At 43.3% G+C, this 18,999-nt stretch overlaps 1 protein-coding gene across 24 annotated transcripts in view; it reads left to right on the top strand.

The window, feature by feature from the left end:
* CTCF (CCCTC-binding factor) overlaps positions 1 to 18,999 on the top strand; it is a 36,661-nt gene extending 17,662 nt beyond the window's left edge. For 17 of the 24 annotated variants that reach the window (XM_056360709.1, XM_056360699.1, XM_056360694.1 and 14 more), the window contains 10 exons: positions 5,169 to 5,961; positions 6,659 to 6,829; positions 7,551 to 7,684; positions 9,133 to 9,253; positions 10,103 to 10,252; positions 11,621 to 11,781; positions 12,197 to 12,379; positions 12,785 to 12,920; positions 16,246 to 16,413; positions 17,445 to 18,999. In XM_056360709.1, coding sequence (XP_056216684.1) covers positions 5,181 to 5,961; positions 6,659 to 6,829; positions 7,551 to 7,684; positions 9,133 to 9,253; positions 10,103 to 10,252; positions 11,621 to 11,781; positions 12,197 to 12,379; positions 12,785 to 12,920; positions 16,246 to 16,413; positions 17,445 to 17,626 — 2,187 coding nt within the window. In that variant the 5' untranslated portion in view covers positions 5,169 to 5,180 and the 3' untranslated portion in view covers positions 17,627 to 18,999. Of the gene's footprint in view, positions 1 to 1,471; positions 1,567 to 5,168; positions 5,962 to 6,658; positions 6,830 to 7,550; positions 7,685 to 9,132; positions 9,254 to 10,102; positions 10,253 to 11,620; positions 11,782 to 12,196; positions 12,380 to 12,784; positions 12,921 to 16,245; positions 16,414 to 17,444 lie in introns of those variants that run through there. The other 7 variants (XM_056360707.1, XM_056360705.1, XM_056360702.1 and 4 more) reach the window with 2 other exon arrangements.

Raw genomic sequence — 18,999 nt, 5'->3', positions numbered from 1 at the left:
CCGCTAATGTCCTTATGTACTTATAGACAAACATATTGACTGCAAGCAGGAAGAAAAAAACACTAAATGCCCACTTGTCCATAAACCCTGTTGGACATCTTTATTTTTTAAAAAATGTTTTCCTTGCTTTAAGTGGCAGAAATCTGCATAACTGTAGCCTCTTCAGTGAAGTTTTTACTTACTCTTCAGCTTTTAAAGGTTCACAGGGTATGCAGGAGAAACGTGTCTCCCCTGTTCTAACATGATGCTTTATTTCTACTCCCATATCAATTTTAATAAGTGGGTAATCCATAAGTGTCAAAGCCATGACAGTTTTGGAGTAGGATGTGGATTGACTTTTCAAAGTGTGAATGTGTTGCAGGGTGTGGTTTTATTGCTTGCACTAATGTAGCTGCTGATATTTTCATTATTCTGTGAATGCCAAAAATTTACTGACAGCTAGGATTTGGCCTCATTGTTTCTATTGATTGGTTTGTCAATTTTTTTTTTTTCAAGTGAACTGTATATTACAGCACTAAATCTACTTTTCAATTGCTTTGAATGTCCCACAGTGTTTAATGAGACTGTGCCTTGTTTGGCAAAAAATAAACAGTTTGTTGTTGTTTGGTCCATGAAGCTTGATGCAGTTCAGAGTTTGTTTTTTAAACATTGGCTGAGAGGCAGGCAAATGCCTCTTTGACAGTAGCTTTATTATAAATAACCCAGCCAGAAAAACATACAGTGGCACTAACCATCCTAATATATAAACATCTGTCTGGGTTTGTACTGTCTGCGTTGACATCTACAGCAAGTTGTCCTTAATGCTTCTCCTATGGAGATGAGTGCTGCTGTCAGCCTGCACTGATTGAATGCTATGTTCCTCAGTCTTTTTGTGTTGTTGTGGTGAGTTTTACCAGCCTTGCTGTACTGGAAGTTTTCTTTAAATCATGTTCCTGAATGTTAAGAGTTTATACCTTCAAGCTGTGTGCTTTGGTGGTTAAGTGTGAGGCTTTCGGAAGGGACCTGGAATGGCAAAATACTGTGTTGTAGCTTGGCTGAGGCTTTATTCTGTGCTGCAGCTAGGAGGGCTGTTGGCATTAGATCGGTTTCCTTTCCAATGATTAAGGTGTTGGTTGTATCAAATGCATACCCCATCTTATTTCTGCTTGGTTTAGGTTTTTTTTAGATGAGCTGCCTATTGGTTATTTGAGAAAACTTAGGTCTGTTGCTGTCACAACTGTTTACCTGGCTAGTTGCATTGTGACAGTGCAATGCGCTGTTGGTGACACGGCGTGTCTTCTTTGAGTTGGTAGAGCCCCTTGCGCACACATGTGTGTGATGACTAGCTTGAGCTATTACATGGGCATTGTGTTGACTTCTGATGTTGTTTGGTCTCTCCTTGGCTACTCTTCTTGTTGTGGAAGCTCATCTCTTTTGTTTTTTTCGGTCTTGATTTACCAACTGTTAACTGCTGCTTTGTTTTCCTTTTTAGATTCAGTTATTGTGGAACTAAGCTGTTAGGTATAAGGTGCAGTAACTGGTAGGAAGAGAGAAGATAAAAGCCAGAAACAAAAGGTTGGGAGAATGGTAAGACAAAGTACATTCCAGCAGTTTTTATTCCTAGTGTTCTGCGATAATGGTCTTAGTTGTAGCAAACAACACGTGTTCTCTGAAATACTGGAGGCTTTTTCTCAGAATTTGGGTGTGTCATTTCTAGGAGTGTAAATCTGTGAAAAGTTGAGGAGCAGCTGCTTTATTAAAATTAGCGGAGGGGGAAAATCTTCAGCAAGCTGCAGGATCGCACCCAGTGGGTTGATGGTGACTCCTGCAATAAATAAAAAACTTACCTCTGAAATCCACTTTGTGAAAAAGGAGGATTAAGTTATTTTTAAAAAAATAAATAAAAAAAAAGCTAGCAAATAATTTTAAGACAGAGTGACTGATGGAGAATTGGTATGGACTTGGCAGTGCAAAGCTCACGGCAGCAGAGATGGAGAGTCTTTCCAGAGAGCTTGTTCAGTAGGAAAAGAGCCCATGTGTTTTGCTGAGTCCCCTTTCATCTCTGAAGCTGTGAGGCTGTCCTCTGTCCCCCCAGTTATAGAAGTACTTTAATTTGAAAATCCATGCTTCCTTGGGAAGAAATCTTGGCAGCTTGACAAGATTTTTGAGCTGATCAAGACCCCTGTATACTACTTTATTTTTATGGTACGTGGTTACCATAACCTGGAGTGGTTTGTAGTTTTCCTTAAAATACTGTAACGTTTCCCGTGCTGGCCACAGCCTGCTTTAAAAACGGTCATTTTCAGATTAATTTACATCTAGTGAAAGGAACGGACCGTAGTGCGTAGCATGGGAGAGGCAGAAGTGCATGCGCATCCCTATGCTGAGGTCGGGAGCGCAGGACCCGCGTGGGGGAGGTGTGGGAGCGCGCCCGCTGCGCTGCAGTGCGTGCGGCTGGCCGCTGGGGGGCAGCCGCGCCGCGCCGTGCGCCCGGGGCCGTGCCCGGTGTGCCGGGTGACCCCGGGCTGAGTAGCCCCTCTTAGGAAAAAAGGGAGCGGGAAGAAACAGGGCTGCCTTAGTTCCGTTACTGAACGGTTGTAAGAGTCCTTGTGCTTATTTCACACACGTGTGCACCCCTCTCTCTGAGCTTCCTTTAAATGCCGTCGTGCCTGCAGGTGGTGATTTGGCCTCGGCCGAAGGCCGTGTTCTCGGGCTGGCAAACTTTCCTGGCAGTGTGAGCCATGTGCCAAAGTCTTTGTGTACGTGAGTGACCCATTCCTTGGTGGACACGGGACTTTCTGACATGCAAGCCTGAGATGATCCATCCCTTCCTTCCACTGGAGGACCTGCTTCTGCAGGATCCTAGAGGACACTGGCAAATCTTGGCCTGTTGGCTTGCTTTCAGGTGACTTAGCAGGCTTGTTACCAACTTTGATATTGGCAGTTATTGTGAAGGTCCTTATGAGAGCTCCACCTCTCTCAGAGCTGCCTGTGCTTGTATCGAGGTTGCTGACCTCTGCTCTGTTCCTCTACAAGGCACCAAAATGGAATTGCATTAGCTCTGCAGATGGGCTTTTGCTACTTTTTCCCTCCATCTTAAATCTTTTATTACCCCTCCCAGCCATTTACCACATTCTTACATTTTGTTTAGCTCAGTCCTTCCTTTTCTTGTTCAGAGACTTGTAGTCACCTGAAAAGGCTGCTTCTCTCTCTCCAGATACTTGAGATAATTGAAAAACAGTTTGCTCCAAGTGTTTCGTGGTTGCTGTAGGCCAAAGACCAGTTCGGTTCTGATCGCCTGCTGGCTAGTGTTAAGTACTTGCATCATCTTGCGTGCTTCAGCTGTTTGTCCATATGGATTTGCTCTGACTTGAAAAGCTGATGGGTGACAAAGGACAGGCGAGGCTGGATCCCTGCAGGAGCGTACGAAGCCGTGTGCCGGATCGCTGGGGTTCCGGTGCCCCCTGGAGATGCTGCTGCTGCAGCGGGATGCATATCAGGACAGCGCGTTAATAACGGTCCTTGTCTGAGCAGGCTGAGGAACAATGTGAGCTAGATTGTTCTCACAACAGAAGCGGAGGATACTAAAAAAGGCAGTAGAGTAAAAGCAAGGACTCTAAAAATAACAATCACATGTCTTGTGATTCTTGAAGCTAATGAAGACTGACAGCTGTTTCACGCTTCTGTATGTAAGCCTGTGTATTTCAAAAATGAGTATGCAAGATCAAGTGTGGATACTTGAAAGTATTATGGTGTGAGATTTAGGTGTTGAGTTCACAAGACAGGTTAAATACATTCCGTTAGCTAGTCCTGAGGGGCTAGTCAGTTGAATAGGAAAATGCGGCAGCCTCTTACCAAATCTGGAATTTGAATCAGAACTTTTATCACACGCTTAGCGAGTAAACTGGCATTGTTGTTACTTGTTTCAGCAGTAAAATTGACCTTGGTACCTTTTTAACACTTCAGTGAGGGATATAATAAATTGTATCTTGATGCAGGGAATGTATTTGACATGGTTGTGGAGTCTGATTTCATTTTCCCAAAGTAAACCACTTGAAACAGCAGTAGAATTACGAAATACTCCTTTACTATGATTTTCACTATTTTCATTTGGGGGAAAAGACAGCTACAAAGTGATAACTTCTTTTAGCTATTACTAGTCTTGAAACAACCTTCCTGCAGAGCAAGTACGCAGGAATTTCATATTTTACCCTGGCCGCAGAGAATAATGCTGAACGGTCTGAGGAGGAAGAAAATCTCAATGTTATGCTTGTGTGGATCTCTTCTCAGAATTACAGTTAAGGCCCACAAAAATACTGATCTTTGGTATTGTTTGCTTATGACTGTGTGGATAAATTTAACCCAGGTACCATGAGAAATCATCAGAGCACACCAGCTGAGTCCACATCATTTTAAGTTTAAGTAAAATTTTGACCTGAGCCTTGTCTGCCCACTGCAGCTCCTTCGGCCCAGAGAGGGCACCATGCATCACCCTCTGCTCTGCTTGGGGCCAGGCGGTGCCCAGCAGTGGGAGCAGGAGTTGAGGTCCAGGCTGCATACACAAAATACACTTAACTTGATCGTGCCCTTTTTCTTTTTGTTGTTCAGAGAAGTTTAAACATCTAGGAAATAGTTGTTTGTTTGACATGAAACAAGTGAGGATTAATTTCTTGTGTTCAATTCTTAGTGCTTTTTCTTTCTGGAAGAGTTCTGCAGTTCTCAAATGTAATACTTTCTTTAAGGTTGGCTTTTTACTTTTAACAACATGTTATTTTTGTACCTTTAAAATATATAGCCTAGGACTGCCTCTGATATTGGTAAGCTATGTGAAGTGACTAATTAAGCTCAGTAAGGAGTAGTGCTGCTGTATGTCTTGCCTGTGGGATCTGTGGTCTTTGAGAGACGGGAACATGCATATCACTTAATTTCTCTTCCTTGCTTTCCTTCCTTTCCAAGAAACCAGTACAGTTGTCTCCCTTCAGGCAGCATTCTGTGATTGCCCGGGTTTGCAGTGGCGATAGGCTAGTGGAGACCTGTGGTTCTCAGATCCTGGTTTCTGAAGGGCAGCGGCATGTTGCCACTGTTGAGCTGGTTGTTTTCATTTAGGCCTCTTCTCCCTCTGGGGGGGTATGTGCGATGGTTAAAATATGTTGGATGGTGAGCAGCATTCATTCTCTTTGTTTTCACAGCAGGAAGGTGAAATGGAAGGTGAGGCAGTCGAAGCTATTGTGGAGGAATCAGAAACTTTTATTAAAGGGAAAGAGAGAAAAACCTATCAAAGACGCCGTGAAGGTGGGCAGGAGGACGATGCTTGTCACATAGCACCAAACCAGGCAGATGGAGGTGAAGTAGTACAGGATGTCAACAGTAGTGTGCAGATGGTGATGATGGAACAGCTGGATCCAACTCTTCTTCAGATGAAGACTGAAGTAATGGAAGGTGCAGTGCCTCAAGAAACAGAGGCTACAGTGGATGACACACAGATCATAACACTTCAGGTTGTTAATATGGAAGAGCAGCCTATAAACCTTGGTGAGCTTCAGCTGGTCCAAGTACCTGTACCAGTGACTGTACCTGTTGCTACCACGTCTGTGGAAGAACTTCAGGGAGCTTATGAAAATGAGGTTTCCAAAGGAGGCCTGCAAGAGGGAGAGCCCATGATCTGTCATACCCTCCCTTTACCAGAAGGCTTCCAAGTAGTGAAAGTGGGTGCAAATGGTGAGGTGGAGACACTGGAGCAAGGTGAACTTCAGCCACAGGAAGATCCCAACTGGCAAAAAGATCCAGACTATCAGCCACCAGCCAAAAAAACAAAGAAAAACAAAAAGAGTAAGCTTCGCTATACTGAGGAAGGCAAAGATGTGGATGTCTCAGTGTATGACTTTGAAGAGGAGCAGCAGGAGGGTTTGTTGTCTGAGGTCAATGCAGAAAAGGTGGTGGGCAACATGAAGCCACCTAAACCAACAAAAATTAAAAAGAAAGGTAAGCTCCCTAGCGGCAAGTGGGTTTTGAAAATGTGTGTGTTATGGTGGGATGTGATTGCAGTATGATTGAAGTGACTGGGTAGATGCAAGTGGGAGGAAAGCAGGCACGCCCAGTGTCATTTACTCTTTGTATAACAGCGCTGAGCTCTGTTTCTTGGGTGAACCTCCTAGCTCCTCCATCCAGGTTATATAAGGGGCTCATTTTTCTCGAGCATGATGCTGTGGTATTGGTATTCCCATATAACTACAGCTGAAAATATTCTTCTCTCTGCTGTAATACTGACGTAAGAGTTTGTGCACACATGGTTTACATCAGGAACCAACAGTATAATTAGTTCTGTGGCTTTTTTCCTAACCAGTTGCTGGGTAAGGTAGGTGGTGCAAAATACAGCGATAGGTATGTTTTATTTTTCTTAAAACTGTAAGTTAAGGAACTGTTTTTAGAGTGGAGAAGGAACATTGAGTGCTGGCATACTAATAAAACTTGAATGCAAGCCAGCCATAGGCAATGACTGTTCCTAAGTATATGCAGTTGGATTTCATGGTGCATGGGTCACTTCCAACTTCAGATATTCTATGATGGTTCCTTGTAGTAGTTAAGTCCCCAAGAATCTTTCCTTTTCCCTGCTGCTCTCTTACATTATGCAGTAGACCACAGTACTGTGAAGAATTAAGATTATTTTCTTCATGCCTAGGTGTAAAGAAGACATTCCAGTGTGAACTGTGCAGTTACACTTGTCCGCGTCGTTCCAACTTGGACCGCCACATGAAAAGCCACACTGATGAGAGACCACATAAGTGCCATCTCTGTGGCAGGGCTTTCCGGACAGTCACGTTGCTGAGGAACCACCTCAACACTCACACAGGTACTCTTGCTTTTGCGTACATGGCTTTTCAAGGATCTGCTCTGTTGTTAGAACAGAAGTAAACCCACGATGGATCTATCTTAAATCTAATTCTTATGGAACAAACTAAAAAGAGAGAAACTGTGCAGTGCTGCTGTTTGTTTCTCATACAAATGCAGCTTTCTGCCTGGTCAGGTAGGTGCGCAGCTTGTCCTGTGTACAGGGATAAAACTGTTCTTGGGCTTGATGTGAAATTACCTGAAGTTACAGAAATATTCGATTTGTCTTGGGCATGACTAGGAACTGTAGCATGTTTCTGTGCTTCTTACTGATTTTCTGGTATAAAACTATGGATAGTTGAACTGTAATTAGACTTAAGCTTGTTGTGACTTTTCTGCCAAAAAGTGTAATTCATATCCCTTGTTTTCTCTATGTACTTCTGTTATGTCTGACTGGGTGATTTGAAATTTGTAAATGACCAACTGATACAAAAACAATGGAGTCAGTTTCCTTGCTGATAGGATACTAATTCTCTAAGATCTTCAATCCATTAGTTACACAAAAGCTCAGACTCTTGGGTATTATTTGCTGACCTAAACTTTCACAACATACAAGCAATGTGGCTGATTCGCTTTAATTAAAAAAAAAAACAACCAACAAACCACCACAAAAATTCTGTCCTGTATTTTCTTTTGACACTAAATCAAAGTCATCATCTTCCTGTTTCACTGCGAACAATTAGGTACTCGCCCTCACAAGTGCCCGGACTGTGACATGGCCTTCGTGACCAGCGGAGAGTTGGTTCGGCATCGCCGCTACAAACATACCCATGAGAAACCATTCAAATGTTCAATGTGTGATTATGCTAGTGTGGAGGTATGTTGGTTAATTGTTACAGTGCTGAATGCTTCCTTGCATGCCTCAAAGCTTGTTCAACATCTCTTATAAACTGCTCTTAGACATTTCCTCTTTGCCCAGTTGTTTAAGAGGCTCTGAGCAAAAAAAGTTATAAACCAGGTCTGCTCTGGGGTTTCCTCAGTTAATGAGAAAACAGTTTGAGAGCATTTATGCATAGAAATCCTAGGTGATGCCCACTTCCGCTTTGGAGATAGCAGTGTTGTCGTTGTGTCTTAAATTATTTGGCCTTTAAGATGGTTGCAGGAACTGTAGTGTGCTCCATGTTGAAGGGAGCAGCCACCTCATACTGCAGTAGGGCGTACCTTCAGACAAGAGGCACCCTCCCACTTTAGAAATGTGCATCCTGCACACTGTCTGTTTATGCCATTAAGGTGACTGTAGCCAAAACTAATGAGCCTTTGCCTCAGTATTGGTGAAAAGCAGTTTTGCTAATACTGGGTGATTGTCTAATTTGCTTGAGCAGATTAAGCTTCCTTGAACGCTGTCCCCTATGCAATATTGTCCTGGTGCATAAGTAACAGCTTTTATATTGTGATTGGAAATTTGAGCAAGGTGATAAGCAACATAATTTAAAAAAAAAAAAGGATGTCTGCAGTGGAAGAAGGCTACAGTAGGAGAGCTTGAGTAGGGGCTGTGAGCTTTTTTCCTAGCCATGCTGTGACTGCAGTGCTGTAATTCCAGGTCCTGTGGTTTGAATGCTGAATAAATTGTGTTGCAGTGGTTTTCATAGTATGAATTAGGAAAGAATAATCAAGTTGGTCCTTATGTGAGCTCTTGCTGCGTTTTGTAGACATAGGTTGGTAATTAAGCGGTGTGGTCAGGCTGAAGTAGAAAGTGCCTTAACATTTGTGTTCTTGCTGACCTTTGAGCTGGGTTTGTACCTTCTAAATAAAAGCAGGAGAGGAAAGGAATTAAGTCACCCTGTTGATTGGAGGCCAAGAATTCTGTCGTTCTTGGTAAGAAATTGATTTATCTTACCTCTCAGAGTAACTGGAGAGGACCCAAGAAAGCACCCTATGGAGAAAGAGGTACTGTACGTGGCATGCTAACCCCCTCAATGTTCTTTGGGTGCGTGCTTTCCCAGAACACTTTCTTGGGTGTTTCCAGAGTACTTTCAGATTTTAGCATGTCTTCAGATGCTGAGGTGAGCACAGGACATTAAGTCAGGCTGCACTGAGCGTGGGAACATGCTTCAAGCAGGACTGGGAATGAGGTTGGGAGGTGGAGTGGAGTGGGCAGGAGCGAGTGGCTGTGGGCAGTGTGAGAATGGCATTGAAACACGCTTACTTGGTCTAGTGGCAAGATAAAAATAACAGACTACCTTAAACTCTTGACTGATTCTTTATACTTTTGGCAATCTGACCTGCTCCATCTATGCTAACTTCAGTCTTGCTTTTGCCTGCCAGGTTAGCAAATTGAAACGCCACATACGTTCTCACACCGGAGAGCGTCCGTTCCAGTGCAGCTTGTGCAGCTATGCCAGCAGGGATACCTACAAACTGAAGAGACACATGAGGACCCACTCTGGTATTGATTCCATATTTTGTTAGTGTGGTGTTTACATTTTAGTGTCAGAGTGCTGAGGCTGCACACAATGTGTGCCAACACTTAAACAGCAAAAGAAATGCTATTTTGTAGTTTAATATAAAACCTTTTTAAAGTCTGTAGCTGAAGAGAATGCACCATGATTTGTTAGCGCTAGTAAATTCATAAGCTGATAGTAATTGCCGCACTGAGATACGAGCTTGGAGGATTCAGATTTCCAGTCTGTGACATGATAAAATATATGCACTTGTGGTATGAACAGAAGAAACTTCCGTTATGAGTGTTCCACTTCCAGTTGAAGATTGTAACCATTTACAGTTCATGCTTGAATGTAGTTGCAAAACCATCTCATGTATGCTAGTTCATAAAGATCCTAAATTTTTTCTTCAGTAGAAGTCAAGATGGTTTTAGCACGGGATGTTACTGGTGTGCAGTGTACTGGGTAAATGAATCGTGTTGCTAAAACTGAAGGGGGGGGGGGAATGCCCTTGCATGTATGCATGAGCATTCAGAATCCTGGCCCCTCAAAAAATCTGATGCCGCTTGCTGTTTTCTGGCAGCCTGCACGTAGGTCTTTCATGCATTTCTCAGAGTAAGTATAATAATTTAACTTGTTTGCCTAAAGGTTGAACTCAGGTCTTTTTGTAGAAGGATGTGTACTGGAGCTAAAACTTATAGACGAAGGGACGTTATTGAGCGCTTTTTAGTTACAGTTTCTATCAACTAGCTGTCTGTTGCAAGTTTCTGGGAGGTTGTTCTGTTTGAGGCTTCTTGGTGAGATTTCTTTTTAACAAAAGCACTTGTGCTATTTTTTTCCTTCTGTTACTGAAGGAGAGAAGCCATATGAATGTTACATCTGCCATGCTCGCTTCACTCAGAGTGGTACCATGAAGATGCACATTTTGCAGAAGCACACAGAGAATGTGGCCAAATTTCACTGTCCTCACTGTGATACTGTTATAGCAAGAAAGAGCGACTTGGGTATGTATTTCACAAAAGTGGCCGTTTGGTGAAGATTCTACAAAACACTTATGAGAATTAGAGTTCATATAACCCAACTGCTGTCTCTTAACCTAATGCTTCTGGTACCTGTGTGACATGAGGCACAGGCTTAGATGTGTACCCGGTATATACACACTGTTCGCTTACAATAGCTGCTGCAAACTATAAGAATTTTTTGTTTCTTTTCATTATTTGAAAATGTAGCATGTTGTCCAAGCATATGAAGCAAGTTACTGTTTTCAGGCCCATAGATGCAAGGCATTTATCAAGCTTGGGCTGAGGTTACAGCTGTATATGGATTGGCACCTCAAAAACTGAAAGGTGACTTTGCTTGCACGTTGGAGGCTATTGAGTTTCATGCAGAGATATTTTCATCAAGCTAAAGGTTTGAATTAGATGAAATAATTTAGTTTTCAGGATGTGGAGCTGTGTGCTGCAGGCAGAGTAGGAGAGACTGAGTTGTCACAAAAGCCCTGAGTCCTTGCAGTGGGAAAGTCTTGATCTGGTGAGCAGTACGCAGTGTGATTCTGGCAGGCAAGCTTTTTTATATTCTACGAGAAGATGAAAGATAGTATCGTGCCCAGAGCAGCTGAGGAGAAGGAAGAACCCACGATTTAGCAGAACTTTCTGTCTATAAACAGAATATCACCCAAGTAATGGGAAGGCAGGCTTCCTTCCAGTAAAGACGAGCGTAGAGTGCTACAGTGAGAGGCAGTTTGAGAGGATGGCAGTCAGCTGATGTAAGGAGCAAACAGGCTGGTTTACAACGGAGGAAAACGTGTCATTATGAAGAATTTTTCTTCTATTAATACTCTAATCTACCCTAAGCTACCTCATGCAGCTGTGATGTGTTTTTAGTTGGAGGATTTTAAAGAAGTGACTAGAACCTCTGTTGGGGATTATCTGCTGGTATCCCTGTTGCCTTCTAGCCCTGTCACTCTGACTTCTAATCCTGCAGAAAATACTGTTTCTACAGTGTATTACCTAGCTTCTGGTTGTATCCAGGCAATTTGGAGTAGTCTTGAACATAACGGTCCACCAGATCCTTTATTATGACAGTCATATGTTATCAAATGCAGTTGTATCAGCACAGATTGCAACTTATGACCAAATCTAGAATTCCATGGAAAACACTTGATGGTGTTTTTGTGCAAGACCTTTCTGTCTAGAACTTGTTCGGGTTGCTTTTATTTATGAGTCTTTTTGGTTTTTAGTTGAATCCTAGATTAACTATTTTACTTTCCTGGCTTGAGTTCAAGAGTGTGTAGAGGGAAGATAGCTAAGGGGTCTAGTCTGTCATGCTTGGAAAACCATGGTGATTAAAGCCTTTGATTCTGTTGTTCCTAGGTGTCCATTTGCGAAAGCAGCATTCCTACATCGAACAGGGCAAGAAGTGTCGCTATTGTGACGCTGTGTTTCATGAGCGGTATGCCCTCATACAGCATCAAAAGTCTCACAAGAATGAGAAGCGCTTCAAGTGTGACCAGTGCGATTATGCATGCAGACAGGTATGCTGGTGGGACTGGCACCCCCTAATAGTGTTTAGAACAGGAGCTAAAAATATAAGGTGGAAACTTAATCCGTCATGTTTGACCAGCTTTCAAGATGAAATCAGATCTCTGAATCTTTTGAAGGGTGTGAAGGAAGGTTCAGTGGCCTTTGCTTGTTGGTGTAGTGCTCCCCTGTAGAGAAGCACGATCTAAGTTGTATCTTGATGTATCTGTTGACAAAGGCATGAGTCCATCTAGAAGGGAAGTAGCTGGGACTGAATTGTGCCACAATCCAGAATTTCTTGCGTTCCTGCAGAATCATCCCTTCCTTGATATTAAGGTTAAAGTTTTGGCCTCCTCTTAGCTGAAATTCACTCTTCTGTATCCATATGTCTGAGTTCTCAGCTTTTCCTGTCTTGCTTGTCCCTGTCAGGAGCGGCACATGGTCATGCATAAACGGACCCATACTGGAGAAAAGCCTTATGCCTGTAGCCATTGTGATAAAACCTTCCGTCAGAAACAGCTTCTTGATATGCACTTCAAACGGTATCACGATCCCAACTTTGTCCCTGCTGCCTTTGTGTGCTCCAAGTGTGGCAAAACATTCACTCGCAGGGTAAGAGAGTACACTGTCTTGAATTGTGGGGTTTTGGGGTGGAATGAGGCTTCTAACCGAGGGGAAGGGAATACGTTTACCCAAAAGGAAAGGTGGGTGGGGTACAGGGCACTATACTGATCTTTTAAACAGGACACATCTTTCCGAGAGGAAAAGAGAAGAGGGGGAGACCTGGTATAATTCAGAATTAGTACTGGCATCTGTTAGTGTCGACATCATGAGCAATGTGAAAATACAACTTCATGAATAAATTAATGGTTTACCCATTTCCCCTAAATAGTCTTCCTTGGAAAAAAAAAAAAGCCTTGTTACCAAAAGCACGTTTGAAACTAGAGCCAGAACGTCTGTTCTTGAATTCAATGCATGTTGTATTTTTTCTTATGTTTTTGATCTTCCACCGAGTAGAACACAATGGCCAGACATGCTGATAACTGCTCTGGCCTAGATGGTGGGGAAGGAGAGAATGGAGGAGAGACAAAGAAGGGCAAGCGTGGCCGGAAGAGAAAGATGCGGACTAAGAAAGAAGATTCCTCTGATAGTGGTAAGAAACAGCTCAGTATGTGCTGAGGATTAACGGGCTGGTGACTCACTGCGTTAGCTGGTAGTTTGCCCATTCTGCAGGTTTGTTCTGGCTCTTGCAAGGCTTTTATCTCGTTGGCAAGCATAAAACGGTAGTACATGGCCAAGTGCAGAGGTGAGGACAGTATGGATCCTGCTGTCCTGGGCCTTTTCCAAGACAGAGTTGCTGAAAAAACCCCAGTCTGCCACACCTTGCCTAGGCTGTGCAGCTCCTGTCCTGTTTGTTCTCTGTGATGTTGTCTGGTCATGTTTTCAGTGTCCCAAAAGCAGCTGCGTGTGTCTGTGACGCGCTGCATGAAGTGGTACCTGCTCTGGCTTCGCTGCTGCTGGGTATCATCATGTGGCATGTCCAGACACCCAGCTGCTGGAAGGCTGGGCTGCCTCTGTGGGGGACGGCTGGCGGCACCTGGGAGAACGGTAGAGGTGGTGCTGGCCATCTGCGGCCTGTGGGGAAGGGCCTGCTGAGACAAAGGGTGGAGGAGCTGGTGATGTCTTCCACTTCACAGGTGTGTTTGCACGTGTGTTGGTATTAGGGGACGGCTTTGGGGGCAGGGGGCTCTGACCTGCCGGACAGTGCGCCAGAGGATGGGTTAGGTGCAATTTTTAATAGGGTGGCTACTGTCTGTAGCCATCGCCCTCGCCGCAGGACTCTTTGTGAAGGAGAAACTCAGCCAGGGTCCTCCCTCCTGGCAGAGGGAAAACTTGGTTATATCTTTAGCAGGAAAATCCAAGCAGAGCCTCGAGACCAACCAGTTCAAAGATGATTCTGCAAAAGCAATGTTGCTGATCAGTCTTTTATCTGGAGTGCTTTATGTAATTAATCAAGGGGTGTTGCTTGGGAGAACAGAGATCATTTTGGCTAGAGAATGTGTATCTGAAATCCTTATGTGGCAGCATGTTTTAGAAGACAAGTATAGTCAAATGGTATGTGCAAACCTGACTGCAAAACCTCTACAGAAATAAGTGTTTAAACTCATGTTTGTGTAGATATTTGAAAAAAAAACTAAGTTAGTTGAACATAGCATGTGTAACTAATTGTTCATTTAAAATATGAAAAGATTGTGGAGGCAGAGCAAAATAACTGCCTTGATGGAAGGTAATTAAAAATGTGGGATTCTGGAGTATCTGGGTTTTTAATATCTGATTTGTAGCTTTTGTGGGAGTTTAGCCCATTCTGAAACCCCAAACTTTAGTTAGGTGATATGGTCTGGGTTCAAAACAGTTTTTTGGGGAAGCTGGTCCAAAGTCATGCCTCTTAGGTAAATTGATGATGAGCATTGTGTGATTGTGGCTCAGACACTATGACAGGGAGAGTCCCTTCAGCCTCAGGGCAGTTGTCAAGTCTGGGCTCACTTCCTCGGGAGTTATTTGATAAACATGAAGAATTGACTGGTGTGAGCTCAGCAGGGTAAGAAAGAGGTCCTAACTGCATTCTCAGGAGAGTTGCCTTACTTAGTAGTGTGTTTACCCCTAGATCTGCAGTTTTGTGACTTTTGGCAACTGCTAAATATCTAAAAATGGTGAGCAAAGCTGTGACAAAACAGACTTGTCTTGTGCTAATGGGAAAAGTACCAAATAGCAAACGATAATTTTGTCTCCCATCTGGCCTGTCTACCCGACTTTAGACAGACTGTGAGTTGACAGGCATTGAGTTGAGGTGGGGGAAGTAAAGAAGGTGTAAAAGGTGGGACCCGAGAAATCCAGTAAATGAAAGAAATTTGGCTTGGGAGTATTCCTTGCATGACCGTGTAAAATAACGCAGCGTATACAGAGGCACATATATGTAAGGGGCAGTTTGTTTGAGGTTTGCCCCCCTTTAACCAGATAACCAGAAGTACGCCTTAGGCAACAGCCCTTGTGTTCATGAGTGAAGCTGCTGGTTTATGCAGTGGACGCCCTTACAAATCTGAGGGTAATCATTTTGCTGTCCAAACAGCGTTACCCTGTTCAACATCTGCTGCTGTTATTTGTCTGCTTTGGTTTTGCCCGGGGGCGTTCTGAACACGTTGGTGGCGCGAACCTAGTAAATCTAAGGAGTGTTCTGAAGAATAACATGTAGAACAACAATAAGCTCAGGTGACAACATAAGTCTCAAAAAAACCACAGCCTGCAATGTGAACTGCTGGGTTGGAATCGGCTCCAAAACGCAGTGAGGTGCAAAGAGTTGATGTAAATAGGAGGTGTGCCATCTTAAATTCTTTTGAGTTGACAAGGTCTCATCAAATAAACTGCGTTCGACCTGTCCTGCCTCTGAAGAGAGGTCTTGGGGAAGATCCTTTTGGTCACTAGTTGGTATGTTGATAGCTGTGGAAAGCATGGTGAGTGGTCTGCAGACCTGTGCTCACCTGTGATGCTTAAGAACTCCCCAGTTTTGTGGTGTTCTTCCATATTCAACTTGAGATTTGAAGGGCTTGGACGTTAAGTACCAGTGTCTGGGAGCTGCTACCCTGGTTTTCTACATACTTCACAGAGAAGGACTGAGGTATGGCATTACTGTTTCTTGAGGTCTAGGGAACTTGCTTGTGGATCCCTCTTGAGTTCTGGTATTTTATAGAGATACTGTAGTGGCTGCTACTGATGTTTACATGTGCCTGGCCCCTTTTATCCTCTCGCCCCTCTATTTTCCCCATGCTCAATCCTCTCCAAATCACCTCAGCCGCTGCCTCTAAGTACCCTGTAAGTAGTCCTCTGTGATCCAAAACTGCCTTTCCCCTGCATCCCATCATGTGTCCCACCCCTAGCCAGCAATTCCCCCATACCCTTAGCCTGAAAGGTCATCCGGAGAGCTGTTCCTGGTGACTCATGGTGGTGGGTTTCACCGCTGGGGCTGATTGCTCTCCTGGAAGTGGCCTGGACAAGATGTTCCTCAGAAGTTGATTTGGGTTCCCCTCCATTGTGTGCCCCGGTGGTCCTCTGAGTTGTGCAGGTGGGACTTAGATGGGCCAATAGCTCCTCTGATGGGCCTGGGAAGTAGCCCAGCAGTGTATTATTTGGTCCCACTCCTGCCATTGTCTCTCTGGGTTCCTGTGTGGATGTGCAGAGGAGCTTTTATTGCATGACCTCATGTGACCATGTTTCCTTTTGCTTTCTGAAGGACAACTTGTTCTGTCTAATAGGAGGGTAACAGACTAACAGCCTCTGCCACCAGCTTCTTGACAAAGGCCGTGTTTGCCTTTTTTGTCAGATTTGACTCTTTTTGGATGAAGATTTGACGGCAGTTCCTGTAGATGGATGTGTTTCATTTTTGTTTAAACTGAAGACCTAACTTGGTACCGTGTTTCTTACAGAGGAAAATGCTGAACCAGATTTGGATGATAATGAAGATGAGGAGGAGACAGCGGTAGAAATTGAGGCTGAACCAGAAGTTGAACAAGAGGCTCCTGCACCACCTCCCAGTAAGAAACGAAGAGGAAGACCACCAGGCAAAGCTGCCACCCAACCAAAACAATCCCAGCGTAAGTCACTAATTGAAGCTTATGTTAACAGTGCTTGCTTGAACTGCTTTTTCCTTGGATTTGGCAGTTCTTGTAGGAAGCTACTCCCCCCCAAGTGAGCTTACTTAGCAAAGTAGAGACAAGTACTATCTACTTTTTAAGAACTCGTCTTTTACATGATGTTTGTTGCAAGGGTTTCCTAGTCATGAGAGAATGTAGCCACCTCAGACTGTACTAAAAGGAGAGGATGTTATTTTTTCTTTAAGTATTATTCCATTTCATATATGTGCAAACTGCTTGCTGCTTTTTGCACCAGTTACGTCTCTAGTAGCGTATGGTTCCTGGTAAAGCAACTGTAGTACAGTTGCTGTGATATGCTTACCTATGTAGACTTTTGCAGATCTACATAGGCACTGTATGTATGCTTCATACGTACGAATGTGCTTCAGGCCTGTAGTTTTGAGCATAGCATCAGTGCAGAGATTGTTGCAACTCTGCAGAGTTTTCTCTGTAAGAATAGACAGCGGTAACTGTGCAAAGTCTAAGCAAATAAATGCTAGGAACAAAGCAGGATGGGCAGACTTGTTCCTTCAAGGGGTAGTGGCTTGCCTGCCTATTCAGTGCTGCAAGTGTGGCCTTCTTAGAATTACAGCCTGTGGAATCATTGTATGCGGAATTTGTTGCTAGCATCACGGGATTCCCCTGAATTTGAAGTTTTGCCTTACGCCCATACATTGATGTGATCTCGTTTGATTACTCTACAAAATCGGTTGTTTGAATAATGTCTTAATTTCAGAAGGCATACTGGGACTGCTGCAGGGGTAGCACATCTTCATACAGGGGCAAGGAAGGAGATGCTTGGATGAATGAGGCTGGTTGAATCACTCCCCACTAATGTGGGAATGTGAGCTGTGGGCCCATCTTCCCTTGCCGTCGGAAAGTCTTGAGTATCTACTGAAAAGTTAACTGATGAGATGTGCAGGCCAGCTCTGGAACCAGTGAAAAAAATAATCTGTTGTTTCCCTCCTCCCGCTCTGTTTCTGCCCTTGTAGCTGCAGCAATCATTCAGGTTGAAGACCAGAACACTGGCGAAATTGAAAATATTATAGTTGAAGTAAAGAAAGAACCTGATGCGGAAACAGTAGAGGAAGAGGAGGAAGCTCAGCCTGCTGTAGTGGAAGCTCCCAATGGAGACCTCACTCCTGAGATGATTCTCAGCATGATGGACCGGTGATGGAGGAAGACCATGCTGGCTCACTGAACTGGCCTGGGCTGTGTTTAAGCGGCTCAAATCTATTTTTCCTTTTATCTTTTTTCTTGGCTTTGGGAAATGCATCATTTTAGACCATTTTACCAAACATACTGGGAAATAAAATTTCAAAATGATGTTAGAATGTGATTTAACTAGAACTTGCTGTTTTATGTTAGCATTACAGGACCATGGAACATTAGGAAATATTTCGGAGTCCTTGAGGGTTTCCTGTGAGATGCTTGATTTAGTGTTGCTCTGAACCGCATTGTAAAGCTGGTCCAAGGGCCATGTTTACATGCACCAACTTTTAATATACAAAAGTGGAAGCCTTGACTAGAGTAGGTGGTAAGCCGCTCCGGACTTGCCCTTCCAGTTCCCAGAGTCCTCGAGCCTCCTTCTCTCAGTAGTGTTTTTAACTGTACATGCAGACTTGGGAGGTTTCTAGACTTTTAAAATGTTTTTTGCTTTTCCCCACTGACTAGCTCCGGTTCTCCAAGTCAGCTGCACACGGTAGTTTTGGCATGCTCCATCTGGTTTATGTCCTTAATATGCTTTGCTTTCTGCAAAGCATTTCTGTAATGGTCAAGCTTGTAAATAACTTTTTTTACATTTTAATCTTTTTCCATTAATTAAGAGTTATGCAAAAATGCAGTTTAAATAAACCCCAGTATTTTAATTCCTTTCAGACTAAGTGATGAGAATTGATAGAGTGTAAATGTTGGAAAAGCTGTTGATAACCAATGACATAGAGAAGAGACGTACCCAGACTATTGCTTGCAGAACAAGAGAAACCCACATGTGAAATCTGGTTTTGAAGCACACAAAACTGGCATTTGAAACATGTATAATTAACCTTCTTTTTGAGTTATAATTTCACGACTACATTTTCTTTGCTCTATCTTGTAGTTGTATTTTGTGTTTGAATTCTATGTTAAGGCAGAAGTGGTGATTTATAAGTGGGTCACTGCAGCCCTCAACCTGGGCCAGGAAATTTAATAGGTCAGTAATTATACAATTTTGGATCTCTGATAAAGACAAAAAAGGAATAATGTGAAATACAAATGATGCCTGTATATGGACTGTCACATGTTAAAATATGTAAGCTTTTTATAGAGCCTCAGTCTTGCTGATTTCAAACAAATTTTTCTTCTATGTATCGCTTTTAAGAGAGCTATCAGTTTAGCTATCAGACTCTAGGTTGATGCATTTTTGTACTTAGCTGTACTGTGTGATATTTTTCATTATTTTAGGAAGCCAACATGGGGAAAAATACTGTTATAAAATATGTAATGGGGTTTGAAAGCTGGGAAGGAGAATATACTGCTGTACAGCTAATAAATAATAATGGATTAACA

This window comes from Falco biarmicus, chromosome 15 (genome assembly GCF_023638135.1).
Source record: "Falco biarmicus isolate bFalBia1 chromosome 15, bFalBia1.pri, whole genome shotgun sequence".
In the NCBI taxonomy this organism is placed as follows: Eukaryota; Metazoa; Chordata; class Aves; order Falconiformes; family Falconidae; genus Falco; species Falco biarmicus.
This window is presented reverse-complemented; position numbering and strand designations above follow the sequence as displayed.